Here is a 22,287-nt window from a genome sequence, read left to right as displayed (position 1 = left end):
AACATAATAAAACGTTCAAATAAAAGACGGGTGCGTGAGATTTATTTGTCCGTTTCCTTCATACAAATAAGCCCCTTCTGAATGCGTGTTAATAACAACGTTAGATATTATGTCATATATGTTGTTCGTGATCCACTCTTGATTGCATTCATAACTCCTGAAGAAATTGGAATTCCAGTTGAACTCCATACACCACTATTGAAGACGTGAAATTGATCTTCCACACAGGGGTTGTAGGTTTCAAATTAAGTCACCCATTCAGGTAACCACATTTGAAATTCCAACTCCCTGTGTGGAAGATTAAGATCATATTCTCCATAGGGGTGTATAGATTCCAACTGGAACGAGCAATCCTTAACCTGTTGTAAACATTGCCTTCATAATGCGCAAATTCTCTAGTAATTCGTCTAGCTTGGCTTTGAGCCACACAAAGTAGTTTCATTACCATTAGAATTATTATTACAATAGGTAAAGCTGCATTAATTAAGAAATAAACGATGAAACAACGGCACTGCTGTTTAGAAACTCCAATGAAGGCCAGTAGCGAGGCGGTCGTCAAATTCAACATTAGAGATTCCTTATAATAGAGATGGAGTAAAAAATATAAACAAATTACTCACAAAAGAGGTTATTACAAAGATAATCACTTTTAAGTGTCACAACGGATTCATAACAAAGGCGTGTCCAAGGAAACATTGGAGACACTGCATCTTTTGTACTCAACAGAATGCCTATTCTGCATATGATAACAGATGAGTGCCAGCGCCACCACTCTAGGAATATTAGACTCTATCCAGAGGAAAGCCGTTTGAATCATAGGTGTGAGTGAAGAGGAAGCAAGAACAATGCTGAACATCACATCTCTCCATCAAAGACGTCAAGTGGTTGCAGCAATGGTCCTCTACAAAATTCACACCAGCTTGGGCCCCACCAGATTAGATCAGAAGGCACTGCTATCAAAGCCATTTGTAGTCAGAAGAACTACCCGGTCCAGCTTGTACATGCCTTGTCATGCTCTCACAGTAACAGTTTCTAGAACCATATCTACTGGAAGGATCTTCATCCACACTGCAGTTCACGTTTGGAATAGCCTATCAGATGGAGTAGTTGGAGATATAGTCGACGCACCATCCTTCAAGATCAGAGTGCATATTAAAACATCGAAGTTTTCATGTCTGATGCTTAGCTGCTGTGAACTACTAATTGGCCCGTGTGGTTGTCTTTTATAGTGCCTAGGTGCCTTTTACACAAACCCAGAACTCAATACTAAAGATGACGAAAAAAATGTCTGCTTTATTTTGTTTGTGAATTTTATTTTCAATTCCCTTCACTAATTTGCGTGAGGCTCACTCCTTTCCCTAGATATGGGTAAAATTACATGGTCTTCTACAATATTTGGGCCTTCTTGTCTTTCCTTTTCAGTTTTCGCATCTTTCCGTTTTCATTTTACTTTATTCTGGTAAAGCTATAGCCTAGCAACGATAAAAAAATACCCACGTCTCACGGTTGTTTGATGTATATAGAATTGGCTTTATTATTAACTAAATGCAAACTATAGATGGTGCGATTTATCCTAAATCATATTTCTTTATTTGCAAGGGGTAGGTGATTAATACTGCCATTACAACAGCTGGAATAGATGAAACAAGCAACAAGGAAATTTTATAAAGATATTTTATCAAACAATAAAAGGAGTTGTTTGTATTAAACGCTTGAAAGAGTAATTTCCAGTAACTAAATAGCGCCACCAATTTTGTCATTAATAGATACATTTTATATCCGAAAAAGCTATAAAAATGCTATAAAAGTGAACAACTTTGTAAAAGAGGGAAAATTAAAGTTGAGAATGACTCAAAAGCATCTGTATACATTAGCATGATATCACATTTAGCTGTTCAGGCCTAAAATTTGGTTGTACATAATCATGATGATGTTTTGTTTGAAAAAATAACAAATTATCCCATCAAACAACCGTGTATACGTCTGTATCAGTATACAAGTATCAGTATAAGCATCTGACATCAATCTTTATGCTTGGAAATCTGTGGTTCAAAGTAGGCAATAAAGTGTGTAAAATGAATTTGCGATCAATATAACATTTATCTTCTCTGTGTACAGTCATGTAAGCCTAAACTTAGGGCTAGCCTGAAGTGTCGCATGAAAACACCAGAAGTGTACCGTCGATACTGAATTGACCACTCGTTATCAATTCTAAGTTAAGTGATACCACACCTCTGCCTCTCATCTACTTTCAACTGCATGTCCAACCTTGACGTAATTCAAGGGTGTCAACCACGGTTACAATTTCTAGCTTAATAGTATATAATAATCAAAGGTCCCTATCTCAAAACGTGCTTAGTATTTGAGTTTCATTGCAAGTTCTATACGAACTGGGTTCACTGTTTAGGTAAATTGTGTGGCAACACATACAATGTTTTTGGTGTGCTCTCCCACATATACTTCGGTGATCTCAAAATCCAAGATAATGTCTAATCAAAATTCCTTTAAAAGGAATAGGGTGGGCAAATGAAAAAGTGTCAAGAGAAATGAAAGAATGAGTAAGTCAAGTTCACAATTAAAAACAGGAAAATATGACACAACATCGATTTCCAATAGGGAATAACACAAAACGTATAAACAAAGTTAAAAGAGTTTTAACTTTATACGTTTATACGTTTGTTATTCCCCCATTGGAGGTTGTGTCATATTTTCCCTGATTTTAATCTGATCTATTGCTTATCCTTTGTTCTCTGCTGGTCAGTTGGAACAGATTTTCCGTTTTTATATAACCCTTCACATCATAACACAAGACGTTTTATGTTAACATTTTATATAAAACATGGTTATAAAACTTTTGTAGATAATAGTTATTTAAAACATTTTCGTAATCATACCTAGAGTTTGTTTTTATCATCAGATAGAAAGACTTCTGCTCATCTTCTGTGGTGAGACAACAGGGCTGGGGTATCATTCCATATCAAAGTTTAAAAATCTGTCATATCAATTTCCTCAATATGTTGTATTGCAACTTATGAGGGGAAATGTTTGATTTTACAATATTTCGATATTATTTTTTAACTTTGTAACTTTATTATGATTAACATAACTGTATTTCAAAGCGTCAAACTATATCATTATTTTGTCCCAACAAAAATAATCCAGGGAATAAAATATTCATTCATATGTTTATTTATTTTATTCAACCTGGGCCATTTCTACTGGTGCATATGCATTCTAATAATTTGTCTATAATACCTTATATAAGCACTATTTGTCACAAGATTTGAAAAGTAAATAGCGTATGTACACACTGAACACAATGCACATACAAGCTGGCCCTTGCTCTATGAAAAAGGGATGTTTATCCAGGACCAATTACTAGTACAAATGTAATTATCCCCTTCAGTCAAATTCACTCCAGGCTAGACTAGGGCACCCCAATGATAAACCACAGTAGACAAGCCAAAAGATAGAAAATTGTTATGTAATAATGGTATTATGGGATATTTTTACACCATTTTGATAGCTCTATAATTGGGCATCAGCAGGGGTAATTGGATAAATTTGTGGGTTTGATAGTAATTCCTTTTTGGTAGAGCAACCAGAGTATAGGCCTACATGCCGAAGCTGTCAGTATAAAATGATATATATGACCTTCACGATGCTATTAATTTAGCCCAAAGATTAGGAAAACTAGGAAAACTGGTGAACTGGTACTGTTCAAATAAAAACATCTGCAAATTTTCTATTACTTAAATAATTATTTTTGTTATTTCTTTTAATACAAACACATTACTGCCTATGACGACTTTATCGTATTACTTACATATCAAAATCAAGTAATAATTACAAAACTCGCCGTAAACTATCACCTCTGTGGGTGTTTGGGATATAACCGGCACGAATATTTTCTCAACACTGCGGCATGTGAAAAAGTAGGTCAATAGTCAGAGAATACAGGGTGGTGCGGCACGCCGCACCCACCCAAAAAGGTCGACGCCATGACATGATAACAATACGTGATCATATCGTGTTTGGGGTCATTTTTATACCATGGCTAATTGGAAAATTTTCAGTGAGAATTTGAGGCATTCAAGTTTAATTGTTTCAGTTTGTGCTGAGCAAAATAGAAAGTTTGATAACCAAATCGATCCAAATTGAATAAGAATTAGGTAAATCATTATTTAAAGATGCGCATTGCAATGTTTCGGAACTCTTGATTTCTCCAGCAATAGATAGTAACATTAATCCACGAGAAAGAAAAATAGATTATCTGAGACATCAGTATTACAAGAGTTGGGAAACGAATTGCGAATGTTGCTTCACAGAATAACACAACTACTATTGGCATCCAAACAACGCCCATGCTGATAGTTATTAAAAGAAATGTGTGGATTCCTTTGCTTGCTGATACTTGATTGTGAATATTGCCTCCATAAAGTGCAAATTCTCGAGAAATTCTTCGAGCATGGCTTTGAGCTACATTAAGTAGCTTAATAACCATTAGAATTATTACAGCCATCGGTAAAATTGCACAAACTGAGAAAAAAGTAGCAAGAAATGAATTATCGAACGATAATTCGTAAACATTGCAATTACTCTGACGGTCGTCAAATTCAACGTAGTGAATTGTTTCGTTATATCGTGATGGTGAAACGAGTGACATGAGGTCAAAGACAAAAGCTATACTAATCCAAAACAAGACAGTTATAAATATAAGTATTTTAGCACGTTTAAGTGTCACAATAGATTCATATCGAAGCGGCCGCGTACACGCAACAACCCGTTCCCCGTTTATTAAAACAAGTATACCTAAATCAATGTAAGGTAATATTCCAAGCAGATTGGAATAAATTATGCAAATAATATTTAATTCGTTATAAATCCAGTTCCCAGTTACAGAAAACACTGCCATTGGCAAAAGTGCAAAGACACCAAAACATAAATCAGCGATGTTCAGAGATATTAGTAATAAGCGAGTTACGTCATGGATACCTGCCATCCGCTTTAAAATGACAATGCTCATTGTGTTAATGAAAATGGTAAAAGTGGACAAAAATGCGAGGATTATTGCTCGTGTCCAAGCAAACAGTGGAGAGACAGAATTGACTGTAGTCAGTAAGGTTTGGTTTACAACATCCGTAGAATTCTCCATATTTTGAGCTGCAATGGTTTACTATTCAAAACACAGAGTTTCCCTGTCATTTAGCTTATTCGCCAGGTCAAATCTTTCATGAATCAGATAGGTATAATAGGGTTTGCCTTTAAAACAAGAAAGTTCAATTGTTATGCACCTGAAGCTCCTTAGGGCGTGATGATTACCGGTCCTTTGTTTGTATGGCGTTTTCCAATGGCAATATGTTTTCCTGCCAGAGTTTGAATATTTTGTGAATCAGCTACGTGTATCAGGGTTTGTCTTTAAAACAAGCAAATTACTGTATTGGTCTTTCCGCTATTGGAGCTCCATTGTCAGACCCTGCAGTATAATTACAAATCGCTGATGTTTTTCGTTCTATGAGCTTGAAACTACTGGTAGAACATGTATGCCGTCTCATACAATAATCCTTTTCTCCCTTTCGTTGCTCTTTAAATATATTAGTCACGAACATGTCACAGTATATTGATTTTGCTACCAGTCGTGAAGCTCATTATTAACCAAATGAAACCTTCAAATAAAGGAGTGGTACATGTAAATTAGATACGAATTTGTCAAATTGGTACTATGAAAGAATGAATTATTATTCAATTATAACACACTTTCCTTTACATAAATAATATATTAAACGATAGGAGGATAGCATGGTAGTGTTGGAGACCTAAAAAGAAAAAAAGCACTAGCCTAGGCAGCTTTCTGGAAACTGGAACGCCTTTGGAAAAGTCCATCCCTGCCAATCGAAACAAAAATCAAGCTGTTTGAGACAACTTGTGTTGCTGTCTTTCTGTACGGGTGCGAGTCATGGGTAATCACCAAGGACATGGAAAACAAGATCAACATCCTTTGCAACATCTTGCTACAGATTGTGGATTGGATTTCTAAATGAAATCATCTACAATCTATCTGCCCAACACCACTCCACTGATTGCCAGAGTCAACATCAACTCAAATTTCCCGGCCATATACTGCGTCTTGAAGGCTACGAGCCTGTGAAAGAATATGCCCTTTATATTCAACCACATGGGCAGAGGAAACCGGGATTGCCGCGCACACTGTACAACAGTATGTCCAGCACCTTCTGGGAGATACTGAAGGGATGCTGCAGCTAAACAAATTGTTTCGCTTCCCAGATCGCAATAGTTGGAGAAGGCTGACTAATGATGATGATGATGATGAGCATGACCTCAGAGCATTGGGTAATAAAGTGAATTCAGATTGTAAATCGTGATCAAAAGGTGGGGGATTCAAAATGTTCAACCATATTGAATACAGACATATTGCTTTTCACACGTTCTCTCTGTGTTTTTGAATTTACGGATCATAAACGAGTTCTGCCTCCGTCATCACAACTTTGTTATCTTACGTACCAGGATATTGAAAGTATCCATGCTTATACTCTTAAATATTGGCTACAAAATAAAAATTATTGATGCAAATGTGATTTTTGGTTGTTAAGATGTGTTGGTTAGAGCGAATACAGTTTGGTTCTTCGGAAACGGTCTGAAAAGAAAGGCCAAATTTGATTAAAGAGGTTGCCCACATCTATGTGGGAATCATTATAGCCTTATTTCTGACAATGATTAAATTGCCCTATTTTTGTTGAGATAATTTAATCAATATCTAGTATAGTTTTACTGGGTATCGTGTCAGAATATCTTCCATATTCACCCTGTTCCGTAGGTTCGTGGCTTCGATCGGGTGAGCATTTTCCTCAGGACTGTTGTTGATAAGTAAATGACGTGATTTCATATTTCTAGTCCAATAAAACAGTACTCATTGTGGACGTTTCGAAGTCTAGCACACTTCTTTCTCAACACTGATGTTGTTGTGACGATCTTCTGTTAATACTGGTTGCTTAGCAACGTGGTTGCCAGTTGGTTTTCCAAAAAGATCGTCAAATGCGTGACTAAGCAACCCGTATCATCACTTCATTTATTTTTCTGTCAGAAATTGTTCCGATTGTTGGACCGTCATTGTCATAGCCCGATTTATCTCACGTTCTGTTTACATTTTTTTCAGTTATCTGGAGTCAATTTATACTAAATATCAATTAATTGAAAGTAAGATGATCACCTTTGCGAAATCTACCGCGGTACATATCGATATCGATGCTGAGATTATTCGACGCTCGTCGTATGTACTAGTCAAATTGAATACCGTCCACCCCTAATGGGCAATTCTTACACGTGTAAGAAATGCTATGGCGAAATTTCATTGGTCGAAGAAGAATACGCGTAAGATGATTGGTTGTTTGGGGTTTAAATATGGGTATTTTATTTATAATTCGTCAATTTAAGCAGCCCGCTAGATTCTAAGTCGTATAAGATGCGATCTCACACGTACAAAATCCAAGATGCAATCTTACACGTGTAAGATGCCATCTTACACGTGTAAGGTTACATGTATAATCTTACACGTTTTTTTGGTCCACTTGGCCATTCATAGTATATTGTTTCCGAATCTTCAAAAGGATGCACACGGAGATATTGGAGAGAGATGTTTATTCCCTGAGTGCTGCTACTAAAATTGAATCCTGGCTCGCGTGTACCTCAAGAACTATATACGGAAACAAAAGTCTTTGTGACGTTTCCGCTGTACCAGGGACCGTGTATGAAGGGATTGGGAACCGCTTCCACCCATGGTACCATGCAAGTTGCTGGTTTACAAATTATCCTCAGTTTAGCAAGCATTAATAATACGTTGATCGATAGACCCTAGTACGAATCCAAGCCACAGTTACAATACAGCGCGTGGTTTGTCTTGTACATTATGAAATGAGCCTACATGTATTGCCTATAATGATAGACTCTAGAAATGCCAACATCATTTTTTTTTTTTCGACGCTATGCTCGAGGGCAACACGTGTCTTAAAGAGCTCGTGTAAAGTGCACCCTATTTCGGCGGATAGTTGTTGATTTCGGGCCAGAAGGTGGAAAGTCGTCTTTAGTGGATCATAGGGAACATTTTGAGTGAGTTTGTATGAATTATGGATACTCTGGAAAAGGAGAGAAAGCGGCAAAGAATGTCATCATCACCAGCGAAGTTAGACGATGATAACCAAGATGGCGGATCGTCCCGTACATCAAGTATCAGCGGGGAGCATGATGATACACGAGAGGAGATAATGACAATAGCGGAGATGGAGTTGCTTTCTACGGACCAAAAACTGAATATGATTTTGGCAAAGGTCACAAGTATGGATTTGAAATTAAGCGGAAGATTAGATAAGGTAGAGGAGAAAACTAAAGTGACAGAAGAACATATCGTAGAAATACGAGAGGAGATTGATAATCTGAAAAGAAATGTAGAGGATCACGCCAATCGCCTGCGGAGAAATAACGTTATTTTCCACGGGATCCCTGAAGGAGCTGAGGGCACCAATGCTAAAAATTGTGTTAACTTTATACAATCGTTCATGAACAACCACATGAAAATTGAAGACGCAGAGACATGGGAAATTGAGCGTGCACACCGCTCTCCATCAGGTTCTCAGCATGGCCGAACAAGGCCCATTTTTGTCAAATTCCTCCGCTATGAAAATCGCGTCGAGGTATTGAGGCAAGCGCCAGAGAAGCTGAAAGATAATGAGTTCAAGTTTAGAGGCCAAAGCGCAAGAATATATGTGTCAGATGATGTGACTTATATAGTCAGGCAGGATCGCAAGAAACTTACGGAACTTAAAAAAGCAATAAAGACAAAGTTCCCCAAACGCAAAGTTTTCATCCCGCCGGTTGTGCCAGCGATACTGTTACGGGAAAACTCGGCGGGAGGATTAGTGAGAGTAGCCCTGGGAACGAAATTGAACACTCTGGATTAGCATTCGAATTATGTGCATGGAACTTACTTTGGACTCGCATCGTTTGATTTCGTTGAATTTATCTTGGACTATATACCGGGATTTTTTAATATTTACTATGTTGCTTTGGACAATTATGGTGAAGAAAGTCAACCTGAAGAACGAAAGTGTTTTCTATTGGATTTTGGTAAGCAAATCGTTTGTTTAGAAAATGACTGTATTAAAATACCGCTACATCGTTTTGCTGGTATGGAATTTCATTGACATTTCGCTAAAGACTTTAAATAGTGAAGTCCGTGCTTGCACGGGATTCGGACTGATAATGTGATATAAATGCGGTCTGTATTCCGCTTTGAAGACTGTGTTGATAAAAGAATTTGAACACCTGTGTTATTTATTTAACTCTGCCGGTAATAGTTTTTGTGGTAGTAGTTGTTTTTGATAACCTTTTTTGGTAGTAAATTGATTCGATCCCGAGGAAAAAAGAATGCTCGGTTTTTGTGTGAGGAGTACCCTAACAATGGTACGCATACGGTGCCCGTGTATTGTGCCCGAAATTTGCTGGCAAGTAACCCCTGGAGTGAGCCCGCCGAAAGTTGGGTGTGACTTGAGGTACCATCTAGCATAACACTCGCCTCGTGCCGGAGGCATCCTGTTTGGGGTTTTTTTTTCGAGTATGGCGTCAGTTAGAAAATCGGAGCGGTCGAGAGCAATCTTCGATTTCTGGCCATTTATTGTTAAGTGTATTTTGTGTAAATATATTTCCTATAAAAACCTCTTGCATATATATGAATGTTTTATGTGTTACCGAAATGTAAACGATATTAGTGAAGCTGACATACAATATTATTATATATTGTTTTGCACGATTGAGATGGTATTATTATGTATAAGGATTCATGGATGACAATAATTTAAACTTGAGTTCATTGTCATTGAATGTCAAAGGTATTCGTAGTACTAATAAGCGCAGAAAAATTCTCGAGTGGTTGAAAAGAAAACACTGTGACATCTATATGCTTCAGGAGACATTTTGTACTAAAGAAATGGAAAAATATTTTAAGTTTCATTGGGAGGGGGATACAATTTTCTCCCATGGATCAAACCATAGTAGGGGAGTGGCCATTTTGTTTCGCAAGGGATTTGAGTATGATATAATTTCCAAGTATGTGGATGTCGAAGGAAGATATATTATTTTAGATATGAGGATTCAGGGCACACCAATTTTGTCAGTTAATATTTATGCTCCTTGTCATAAGAATAAAGATCAAGTCCCATTTTATAATAGATTGACAAATACCCTGTTTGATTTATATAATGAGGACAAATTCTTAATCATAGGGGGCGATATGAATATTTTAATGAATTTTAATTTGGACAGACAAGGTGGGAATGTTAGAAGTGGCTCTGCTGCTGTTGATACCGTTAATGATATGTTACAAAAATTTAACTTGGTGGACATTTGGAGATTGCGGAATCCAAATTTAAGGAAATATACATGGCGTCAAACAAATCCACTCATCCAAAGTCGTTTGGACTACTGGTTTATTTCAGACAAATTTCAAGACTAAGTTAAAGTATGTGATATTTGTCCTGCCATCAATACTGACCATTCATATGTCTATTTAAAACTCAATTCAGATCTGAGTAAGAGTAAGTATGGCCCATCATATTGGAAATTTAATGATTCTTTGTGTGAGGATGTTATTTATTGTAATAAACTTAAGGAGAAGAAATTGGAGTGGATTAATAAGTATGATACTATAAATGATCATAGAGTACTTTGGGAGTTAATTAAATTTGAAATTCGATGTTTTACACAAAAGTATTGTAAGGATAAGGCACGAGAAACAACGGTAAGAATTAAAGAGTTGGAGAAAAATTTCAAGATTGCAGAAGATTTGCTAAACAGCGATCCTACTGACGAGGCAAAAACTAGTTGGGAGAACATCAAATCTGAGATCGATGAACATTATGCCTCAGTCACACAGGGTATTGTAATAAGATCAAGAGCTGACTGGGTTGAAAAAGGGAGAAAAATAACAAATATTTCCTCAATCTTGAAAAAACTAATAAGGTTAAAAGCACTGTTAGATGTGTCCTTAATGATGATGGTACAGAGTGTGTAGATAACGAAAGTATTCTAAAAGAAATTAAGAAATTTTACTCTACATTGTATTCTCCAAAGGAAGTGGATTTTAATACACCTCATGCTCATGAATTTTTGAACAGTCCATATATTACTAAATTATCTGATGATGATAGTAACATGTGTGAGGGAGAACTTTCCTATGATGAGTGTTATAAGATACTTTGTAAAATGAAAATTGGTAAATCACCTGGCAATGATGGTCTTTCTGTATTATTTTATAAAACATTTTGGGTAGAATTTGGTGTGTATTTAGTTAATTGTTTAAATGCTAATTATCGTATGGGTGAACTTTCAAATTCACAAAAGCAAGGAGTTATTACACTCATTTTAAAAGATGGTAAGGATAAACGCCGTGTTGAAAATTATAGGCCTATAACACTCCTTAATGTTGATTTAAAAATAGGTTCCAGAGCTGTCGCTGAACGTATCGCCATGGTAACACCCAAACTAATTGGCCCATATCAGTCTGCTTTTGTTGAGGGAAGGTACATTGGGGACTCTGTCAGGACTGTCGCAGATATGTTGTATTATACAAAAGATAAGAACATCCCTGGCATTTTATTGTGTATTGACTTCGAGAAGGCGTATGATTCAATTGACCATGAATTTTTGCATTTAAGTTATGAAAGCATTCAATTTTGGAATCTCCATTCAAAAAATGGGTTAAGACCTTCTATACCAATATCACCAGTTGTGTAATGAACAATGGAATGTCAACTGGGTACTTCCCCATTCAACGCGGTCTCAGGCAGGGCGATGCCAAGGGGGTGACACTAAACTCACGGTTGTTCTATTAAACACGCAAAGCAATGACAAATCCAGCTGGTTTGCTTGGTAGAAAATGAGTCCAGTTATTGATCGGTTATGAATATTCATGTTCGACCCCTTGATCATGTTAATTACGGTTGACAAATAAAGCCGCCATTCAGTATGCGAACTTTGTCTGTTCAATGCGAGTACCACGCTTGAAAGTGCGCCCGCTATACGGTCTGAGACCACTGACCTCTGCACCCGTAATGGCGGACTGGTATTTCCATTAGGCACCAGAGATATGTTTTTTATTGAAAGTCTGCTAATTTGAGAAGGGAATGACTTTTTACAATGGCAATGTCGAAATTAGGACTTGCTGTCAATAATGCGATGGAAATTCGAGAAGGTATGAAATACAAGTAGTATTTTAAGTCAAAATCTTTTACACCACATCTGACCGATCAGAAATGAAGACCACTTCATCCCTTATTCATATTTCTATCACCAAACGCCGTTGTGGAAATTTCGTAACCAGTGTCCTTGAATATTTTAAGCCGCTACGGCTGTTTTGACATAATATAATGACATTGTTATACTCGATTATATATCTTTGGGAATTAACATTTCTTTTTAAAAGCAGACCAATGGTGTTTGCTTGAAATGAATCTGATATAATTCAATATTATTGGAATTGAATTCTACCCTATATGCAGCCAGGGACGGCCACGCTGGCACCATCTATAGCTTCAAGCTGCTTCAGTCGGCGGAGCTCTGCACGTACAGACAATAAAAAGGCACGTAAATGTCACATTCTATAAACTTAATACATTTAATATCACCCCCATTGTTGTATAAAGAAATCGTGTACAAAATATACCAGTTTATACTATATACAGAACGGTGATTTATGCATCAATTAAACATGCCTGTACACTTCCACTGGTTCGAACAGGCTCCGTCTGCATGCCATGACTAGCGCCATCTATACCATCTGAGGCCAAATTTAAATAACAATACGCTATTTAAATAACAGTGCCGCTCATGCTAATGAGATAGTGCCGTTTCCTACCAATTATTCCATGGCGATGCGCTCAGCTGTCAGCTCTTTAATCTGGTTCTTCAAATTCTATGCATTCAGTTATACAATAGAGATGATATCAAGGGTATTCAAGTGGGTCCAAACACACAGGTGAAACTCTCTTGTTATGCTGATGATATGTGTTTATTTTTAAATGGAGTTAATGATGTTACATGTGTATTGCAGGTACTAAGGGATTATCAATCCCTCTCGAGTTTAAAGTTAATTATCATAAAACGGAAGCAATGTGGCTGGGATGTATGCGCAATAGTACGACAAAACCAGGGGATGTTCAATGGACAAATATTGTAAAGGTGTTGGGCATTTATTTTACGTATGATGATAATGCAATGGTTAATTTGAATTACAACGAGAAACTTAAGTCTCTTACGAAATGTTTGAATATGTGGAGAATGAGGATCTTTCTGTTATGGGAAAAATTGTTATCGTGAAAACATTTGGGTTATCTAAATTTTTGTACACTTCGTCCATGATTGGAATGCCAAATAAGATTCAAAAGAAGGTGAATGAAATTATTTATCAGTTCATTTGGAGTGGTCCAGACAAGATAAAACGCTCTGTAAGTTGTAGAAAGTTGAATGAAGGTGGATTGAATATGGTCGATTTAAAATCAAGGGTCAATACTCAATCTGTTATGTGGCTCAAACGCTTGGTGATGCCAAATGAGGCTGGCTGGAAATATATCCTTTTATCTTACTTGAATAAATTTGGGGGACAAAATATTCTCAATTGTAGTTATGATCCCAAATCATTATTTGGTATACTTCCTCCATTTTATTTTCAGTGTTTTTTATTGTGGTCTAACCTTAGTTTAAATAACCCAAAAAATGCTAAAGAGGTGTGTCAACAAGTTATTTGGAATAATTGATTTATTCTCATTGGAAATCAGTCTGTTTATTATGCAAAATTTGAGGAAGCAGGTTTCCACACAATATATGATTTCTTTGATGATAATGGGTATATAAAGAAGCCTGACTTACTTGGTGGGTGCAACTTTAGCGGCATTGATATCACCAATACCACTTATCAAATTAAGATCAAAATATATTTATTCTTGTTTCATTGATGATATCAAGAAAGAACCAGTGAGTCAGTCTTCTTTGAAAAGAGTATACAATCTTTCTGACAGTGAGTGTTGTAAAATTTTATTTTGCCATTCAAAACTACTCTTAATTCAAAATTGAGGTGGTTTCAGTATAGAATTATCCATAACATCCTTCCAACAAACGCCTGGCTTTTTAAGATTAATTTGAAGGACATTGATGTATGTACGTTCTGTCATAAAGAAAGGGAAACTATTACACACATATTTGCATATTGTGAAGTTGTTAATTTATTGTGGCAAACAGTTAAGGAATATTTTGATGTGATACCTGACCTTACAGCTTTTATTAAATTGTATGGTCTTATTGATACAGATTCGGAGGATTCTTTAATAATCAACCAAATCATCCTCATTGTGAAATATTATGTTTATAAATGTAAATGGGATGAGTCTAGATTGTCTTTTAATGCTGTTAAAAATATGATTGCTGATGTAGAAAAACTTGAGAATTATTGTGCTAAAAGAAACTGTAAAGAAGAATTTCACTTGAATAAGTGGAGCCCTATCATACATTTGATTTGAATATTGAATTCGTTGCTGGGTGGACGTGGTGGCGTGATACAGCTTTAATGGGCGTTGAAGGGACACAGTGAGGTATCGGCTTATATCTTTTACCTGATGCGTCACTGTGTAAATTCAGCGACTGGATCGCTTTTGCGTCGCTGCGTCTTTTCGGCGATGAATTAGTCTTATTGTTATCTCATTAATTGATTTTTAAATTTCGGTAACGTATATTTGTAATGTATTTGTAATATAATTTCCCATGTTTTAATGTGCCATTTTGTTGCAAGAGGAAAATAAAAGCCCTGTTTGGGGCATGAGAAACAAAAAAACATCAGAGAACGTTATTTTTTAAGAATTATTTCAGTATCGGAATCAGTATGAACAGAAAGCGTACACATTCCAGAAAAAATATAAATACTTTGTAGGGCAACATGAGTAAATAATAGGAAATCATATCCTCGGCGCAACTCGCATGTAATCGAAGGTCATAAAAGATAATCTGATAACAATAACTTGACAATAGCTATCAATCCGGTCCCTGGCTGGACTAACCAAAATGATACGGGAGAATAATTTCTAACTCGGGTGAATAACACTATAATTTGGATTTAATAATAAATAAAAATAGAAGGATACGGGATATAAAATATATCGCCACAGGAACAGTTTTAACCGGTTAGGGTTAGGTTTAGGGTAGGGTCAGGGTTAGGGTTAGGGGTTCGGGTTCTTTCCTGTCTTAAATGAGACATTTAACGCTTTATGCTTCATCATCTCTTCTCGAACTTCGACCTGGGTCCCGACATTTGACCATTTGCAGTGCCATCCTCCTGCCTTTATGCACAGTTTGCACTGTAACTCATAATACAATATGGTGACTTTACGAGCAGTTTGGAAGATTTGGTAAAATGTTCTGTGGTTAGTAAAAATGGTAAAAACATTTAGTGATACGATTGTCAAAGTTTATTTACGAAGTAAATAGAATGCATTAAGCATAAGTCTGTTATGGGGCCAAGACCCGCCTACTAAAATCACCATCATTGGCAAAAGTGTAAAAAATAAATCGGTGACGTTCAAAGATATGAGCAATAAGCGAATTACTTCTCTTATATTTTTATGTTTATTGAGTTGATGATGGTAAATATAACTATAACATGTTGAAGATTAATGCCCGCGTCCATGCGAACAAGGAATACACTGTATTCCTCATATTCATGATATTGTTTGATTCCTCATATTATCCATACCCTCACTTCTCTGAATCAATCAATCAAGTATTCAAACCAAGAATGTTTCTACCGGTATGTAAATTCGCGTTTCGAAACCTTGTGAACAGGTTGTGTATTTATTTCTTGCCATTTTATTTCTATTTTTACTGAACTGACCACTCGTTATCAATTCTAAGTTAAATTACAGACCCTATGGTTAGATGATACTACACCTCTGCGTCTCCCCTAGTTTGTAATCGTATGTACAACCGGAGTTTAAGCTTTAACTAAGCGTACAATTTCCAGCTCTCCAGTATAAATCAAAGCATATAAACAAAATGTGCTTAGTGTTTGAGTTCATTATAACATATATTCAAAATATAACCTATATAACCATATATTTTCTTGGTGTGCTCTCCGTAAAAACGTTGGTGATGTCACAATCCAAGAAAATTTCCAAAAAGGTCGACGCCTTGATATGATAACACTTATATTTTGATCTTCGCTCTCGACTACAATACGTGTATTGTATGTGGTATTTTTATACCATGGCCAAATTATCTAGCAAATTTTACAATGAAAAATACATAATTCAAAGCGTACAATTCTTAGCTTTCTAGTATAATTAAGGTTTGAGATCTACGAACTGGGTTCACTGTTGTCTTGGCGAGCTCTCCCAAAATACTCTTCAGTAATCTCAAAATCCAATATAATGTCCAAAAAGATCGACGCATTGACATGATAACAATTTTGACGATTACTCTCGACAACAATACGTAGTCTTCCCGTAAGTGTGGTCATGTTTAGAATATTGATAATCAGGTACAGGAAAATTTACTGTAGAAGAATTTGAGCCACAATTGTTCAAACTTGCTCGAAGCAAAAAAGTACTTTGATAACCACATCGATCATTGTAGTAAATACTTATTTAAAATACGTATAAATACATGTAAAACATATCTTGCTACTCCGAATTTGATCATTTTTTCTTTTTATTAACTGCATCGGTTTCGTTCGGTTTCTCGTCGATGGTTATTATAACGACATTTGGACACTAGCTCATTCCCCTTATTGATTGGAACGCATTCTGAATCGTCTCTAATACTGTACAAAATGTGAAGTTATTCCTCCATACACAGATTGTATTGACTAGAACTACGCCTATGAGTGTTAGAATATTTAAGGCCTTTACATGAAATCAAGTAGTTTCTTTTTTTTGTGTGTTTTTTTCTTTTACAGCCCCATACGTTAAGAGTTCCGTTTCCTTTTCGTAGCGCTCGTGTCGGAACGATTTGGTATGATTGTACCTAGTTCATGAGTTTTAAAGCTGCCACTTGAAGTTGCTAGCTGCCCCCCCCCCCCAAAAAAAAGAAACACCCGCAAACATTGCTTCCGATGCTCGCCGTACATAACGTACGTGCGTGAAATTCTGAGTTTATTTCATGTTTCATTAAAATGTATTTACATTTATTTTATTGTGGTAATGGACACTCTTGGTGCATTACTGTGACTCCTATGCTATAAGTAATTATTTAAAGATACGTATTGCTATAATTTGGAACTCTCGATTTCTCCAGCAATAGATAACAACATTAATCCACGTGAAAGAGTAAAAAAATACCTGAACCATTAGTATAACAGGATTTGGTACTCGAATTGTGAATGCTGTTTCACAAAATAACACAACTAATGCTGGGATCCACGCAACGCCCATGGTGATAGTAATTAAAAGGAATGTGTGTATTCCTCTGTTTGCTGATGGTTGGTTGTGAACATGGCCGCCATAATGTGCCAATTCTCTAGCAATTCGTCGAGCATGGCTTTGTGCTACATGAAACAACTTTATAACCATTACAATTATTACCACAATCGGTAAACCCGCAAAAACCGAGAAAAAACAACATAAACCCGATTATCGAGCGAGAAATCGTAGGCATCACATAAATTAAGACGGGCGTCATATTCAACGAAGTAAATTCTTTCTTTATATCGTGATGTTGAGATGAATGAAATTAGGCCGAAGACGAAAGCCAAACCACTCCAAAACAAAACAGTTATAAATAGAAGTATTTTAGCACGTTTAAGTGTCACAATAGTTTCGTATCGAAGCGGCCGGGTACACGCAACTATACGTTCTCCGTTTATTAAAACAAGTATACCCAAATCCATGAAAGGAATTATTACAAGCAGACTAGAATGCATTGTACAAATATTAATTAATTCGTTACTAATCCACTTTCCAGCCACAGAAAACACTGCCATTGGCAAAAGTGCAAAGACACCAAAACATATATCAGTGATATTCAGAGATATTAGTAATAAGCGAGTTACGTCATGGATACCAGTCATCCGCTTTAAAACAACAATGCTCATTGTGTTAATGAAAATGGTAAAAGTCGCAAAACATGCGAGGATTATTGCTCGTGTCCAAGCAAACAGCGAAGAGACAGAATTAACTGTAGTCGGAAACGTTTGGTTTACAAAATCCGTAAAATTCTCCATATTTTGAGCTTAAATATGTTGATTTAATTAATTTCCCTAGAAACTTTTCCTGCCAGTTAGCAAATACGCAAGTTCGTATCTATTGAGAAGGTATATTAGCGTTTGTCTTGAAAACAAGAAATCATTCCTACTTCCGGTCAGATGACCCAATTTCCCGCTACCAACCAAAACTTCAGTCGGCATTGAAGACCAGTGGATGCTGGTCGCAGGCCACCAACCTCCACAATGTAAGTCGTGAGAACTTTGTTAAATTTGTACTTTCTCGATAAGAAATCATTGGTCTCTTGGAACTCCGATAGCAGCCTCTGCAAGTACAATTACAACTCAGCGACGATATGTTATTGTTTATAAAACCATACAAATACCGGTCATGTTTGCATGATGCTTCTGCAATGGCGATGTGTTTCTCCCAACTCTATCGACCTTATAATTATTCTCACTTGCTTTACTTTAACATTAATTTTGTCTTGAATATAACACATTATAATAGTTTTGCTGGGAGTCGTGCAAGTCATTACAATAATAATGAAACCTTCAATAAAGGAGTGGTGCAAAAATTTAACAGTGAAAGAATAAAGCTTTATTATTAATGTGGAACTGTCAGTTTTATTAATATTCCCACTCTTTTCAACCAACCAGTTTTTTAAGAATGTGTGTAAATTGCAGCGTTTCAATATAGTTTTTATTTTTTATTTTGTCATAAAGTGGTATTAGTGAACTTGTAAACCCCAGATTATGGACTATACGAGAAACAGACAAATAAGTTAATTCAAAGACGTGTATAGTTTTTATCAGAGCCACGAATCCAAATAATCTATTTTTAGGTTGGTGTTTTGCAAAAGTTCATTCTACAAATCATATACTTTGAAAACTTGCTTAATTTATTGTTGTTAATGATTTATGTACGTTTTACAAAAGCGTTGTTGTTTCAGCCCTCTTTACAACAAAAACTGAAGAACCACAGGACCTACAAAAGTATACCTGTGATATTTGAATTTCTTCTACCCGCTCACTATGAATTGAGCAATGCAATTTTTGCTAAAGCTCACTACCATTCGCAAGATGCAGTGACCTACTTTAAAGCCAAACCAAAGTTTTACGATTCATACCGGCAGCGAAATCCCTGAAGTCAAAATGGCTCTTAATTTTTAAAAATTGATGAACAGCAAATAACTAAAATGATAACATAAAGATGCGCATTGCAATACTTCTAAACTCTCTATTTCTCCAGTAATAGATGGTAATATTAATCCACGAGAACGAGTACCAGGTGATCTGTGATACCAGTATAACAGGAGTTGGTGTTCGAATTGCGAACGCTGTTTCACAAAGAAACATAAGTAATGTTGGGGTCCACGCAATGGCCATGCCAATAGTTATCAGAAGGAATGTGTGGATTCCTTTGTTGTTTGCTGATGGTTGATTGTGAACATTGCCTCCATATTGCGCCAATTCTCGAGTAATTCGTCGAGCATGGCTTTGAGCAACACAAAGAAGTTTAAATATCATCATAATTATTACCACCATCGGTAAAATCGCAGACACCGAGAAAAAAACAACGCCATCGCCAAGAGAATCATTAGACGAGAAATCGTAAACACAGACACCCCGGCGGTCGTCAAATTCAGCATCTTCAATGTAGTGAGTTGTTGCGTTATATTGTAATGGTGAAACAAGTGAAATGAGACCAAAGAGGGATGGTATACCAATCCAAAATAAGAGAGTTATAAATATAAGTATTTTAGCACGTTTAAGTGTCACAATAGATTCATATCGAAGCGGCCGCGTACACGCAACAACACGTTCTCCGTTTATTAAAACAAGTATACCCAAATCTATGAAAGGAAATATTCCAAGTAGACCAGAATGCATTATGCAAATAATAATGAATTTGTTATAAATCCAGTTCCCAGCTACTGAAATCACTGCCATTGGCAAAAGTGCAAAGACACCAAAACATAAATCAATTATGTTAAGAAATATGAGTAATAAGCGAGTTACTTCATGGATACTTTTCATCCGCTTTAAAACAACAATGCTCATTATGTTAATAAAAATGGTAAAAGAAGACAAAAATGCGAGGATTATTGCTCGTGTCCAAGCAAACCAACCACAGTGGAGAGACAGAATCGACTGCCGTAAGCAAGGTTTGGTTTATAAAATCCGTAGAAGTCTCCATATTTTCAGCTGGAATAGATTGATTTAATTAATTTTCCGTCGAAATCGGGTTCGAAAAGCTTCGTCTTTAAAGCAAGAAAAATCATTGGTCTTGAAGCTCTTGGAACCCCGTGCTCAGCCGCTGCAATTATAATTACAACTCCGACGCTGAAGTTACAGATTTATTTTCATATATTGTTTACGTATACGATACGGATCCTTTGCAATAGTAACGGGCGCGCCCCACCCATCTGTGTGGGCGTCAAACAATGAGCCTATTGTCACTTTCGTTATATTAATTACTTTGTCGCGAGCATATTACTGTAAAATGGTCGTGTAGCTCCTTAAAAATATAAGTGGTACATGTCATTTATTTGTTTCTCTCCTTCACACAAAATAAGCCCTTTCTGAATGGTTGTTAATAACAACGTAAGATATTATGTCATTGCTTTTGCATAAATCGATGTTTGTTGAACTTGTCACAAACCACAGATTATGAACCATACGAAAAACGAATAAGTGGACTATTATGATTCCACCAATTCTTCAGACATGACAGGAGGTGGCGCCAGAAAAAAACCTGCTTTTAGATCATTATGAAAGGGAGAACCTAGTATCCAATTTTGATTGCATGCATAGTCTAGGAGCTAAATCTCATACGGGCTTCAGTTACAGATTGATTTCAACACCCATGTCAACCAATGTTTAATACCATGAGGTGTTGGGATATACCCTCTAGATCACTGCTAGGGGGTAGTGGACTCAAATTGTAGGGTACGTTTTTCGCTAGAGGTCACAAAAGGTCACCACAAAGGGGTAAAAAACTCAAAATGCTTCGATCTTGTTGAAAGAAATATCAAATTACTCGTCTGATGACAAGGATTAAAGAAATGTATAGTTTGTACTACCTACGACCTATCGTTATTGAGTTATTCGACAAAAACCTCATTTTTAGGCAAAATGGCATGTTTTTGGTTATACAGGAGTCAAAATTTCAACTTACTCTGATTTGGGCAAAAACGTTGCAAATTGCTCATCTAATGAATCAAGAAACGGTATAGAACTTTGTTTTCCAGGATTTTTCCTTTCAGGAGGACACGGCGGAGGCTACGATCGTTCTTTCAAGGTGGATACATTTGACGAAAATGGGCAAAAAAGAACTAAAACGTAAAATAACACAACGCCCAGCATCCGACAGCGGAAGACAAGCAGGGGGACAAGATGTCCCATGGGGACAGCTGTCACCTGTACCTCCCCCTTGGCTACGCCACTGCACCTCCCTGACCCTTCTCCTCTCCTTCCTCTCCCTTCCCCCCTTTCCCTCCTCCTCCTCCCATCCAGTTTTCTTACGAGACACAACCTGTGACATGTTGTCCCATAAAGAGTGGGTTCAAACACATTCCAACGAATATGGTGATAGTTTTAAATGTGCTTTCACCATCCTTCAAAGTCCCATCTTTTAGCTATACTTTGCAGTAATGAAGAGTTTATTTTTAAAACTGCTTTAAAGATATGACCTCGGATGTCAAAATGGTCGCAGGACAAGTTTTGCCATTTTCGTACGGCGCAGGCCACGTGCGTCCATCCGTGGATCAAAAGTGATATATGCATTGTATAATTTCACAAATGACATTCAAATTTTATATATTCGTTCTTGCATTATTGGCCAAAATACAGGGTGTCCCAAAATGATAAATATCGTGTTTTCTCCGGAATTGAGAAAAAAATAAACAAATTTCAATCAACTGTTTTTCGAAATGTAAAACCGTAAAAACTCGATAGTTAGCATATGTGCTTACTATCTAGCGCTTTTAAAATATGCAAACATGAAGTGCCCTATCCACAAAAATGTAAAGGTTTTT

General features: G+C 36.5%; 1 protein-coding gene across 1 annotated transcript; it reads left to right on the top strand.

Moving 5' to 3' along the window:
- The first annotated feature begins 8,009 nt into the window (after positions 1–8,009).
- Positions 8,010–9,046, top strand: LOC140164084 (uncharacterized). Its single transcript, XM_072187337.1, has one exon. It carries the CDS (start codon positions 8,142–8,144, stop codon positions 8,970–8,972), a length of 831 nt encoding a protein of 276 aa, XP_072043438.1. The 5' UTR covers positions 8,010–8,141; the 3' UTR covers positions 8,973–9,046.
- The last annotated feature ends 13,241 nt before the right edge of the window (positions 9,047–22,287 follow it).

This window comes from Amphiura filiformis, chromosome 11 (assembly GCF_039555335.1).
Source record: "Amphiura filiformis chromosome 11, Afil_fr2py, whole genome shotgun sequence".
Classification (NCBI taxonomy): domain Eukaryota; kingdom Metazoa; phylum Echinodermata; class Ophiuroidea; order Amphilepidida; family Amphiuridae; genus Amphiura; species Amphiura filiformis.
The sequence above is the reverse complement of the archived record's forward strand: the minus strand, read 5'-3'. Positions and strand labels throughout refer to the sequence as shown.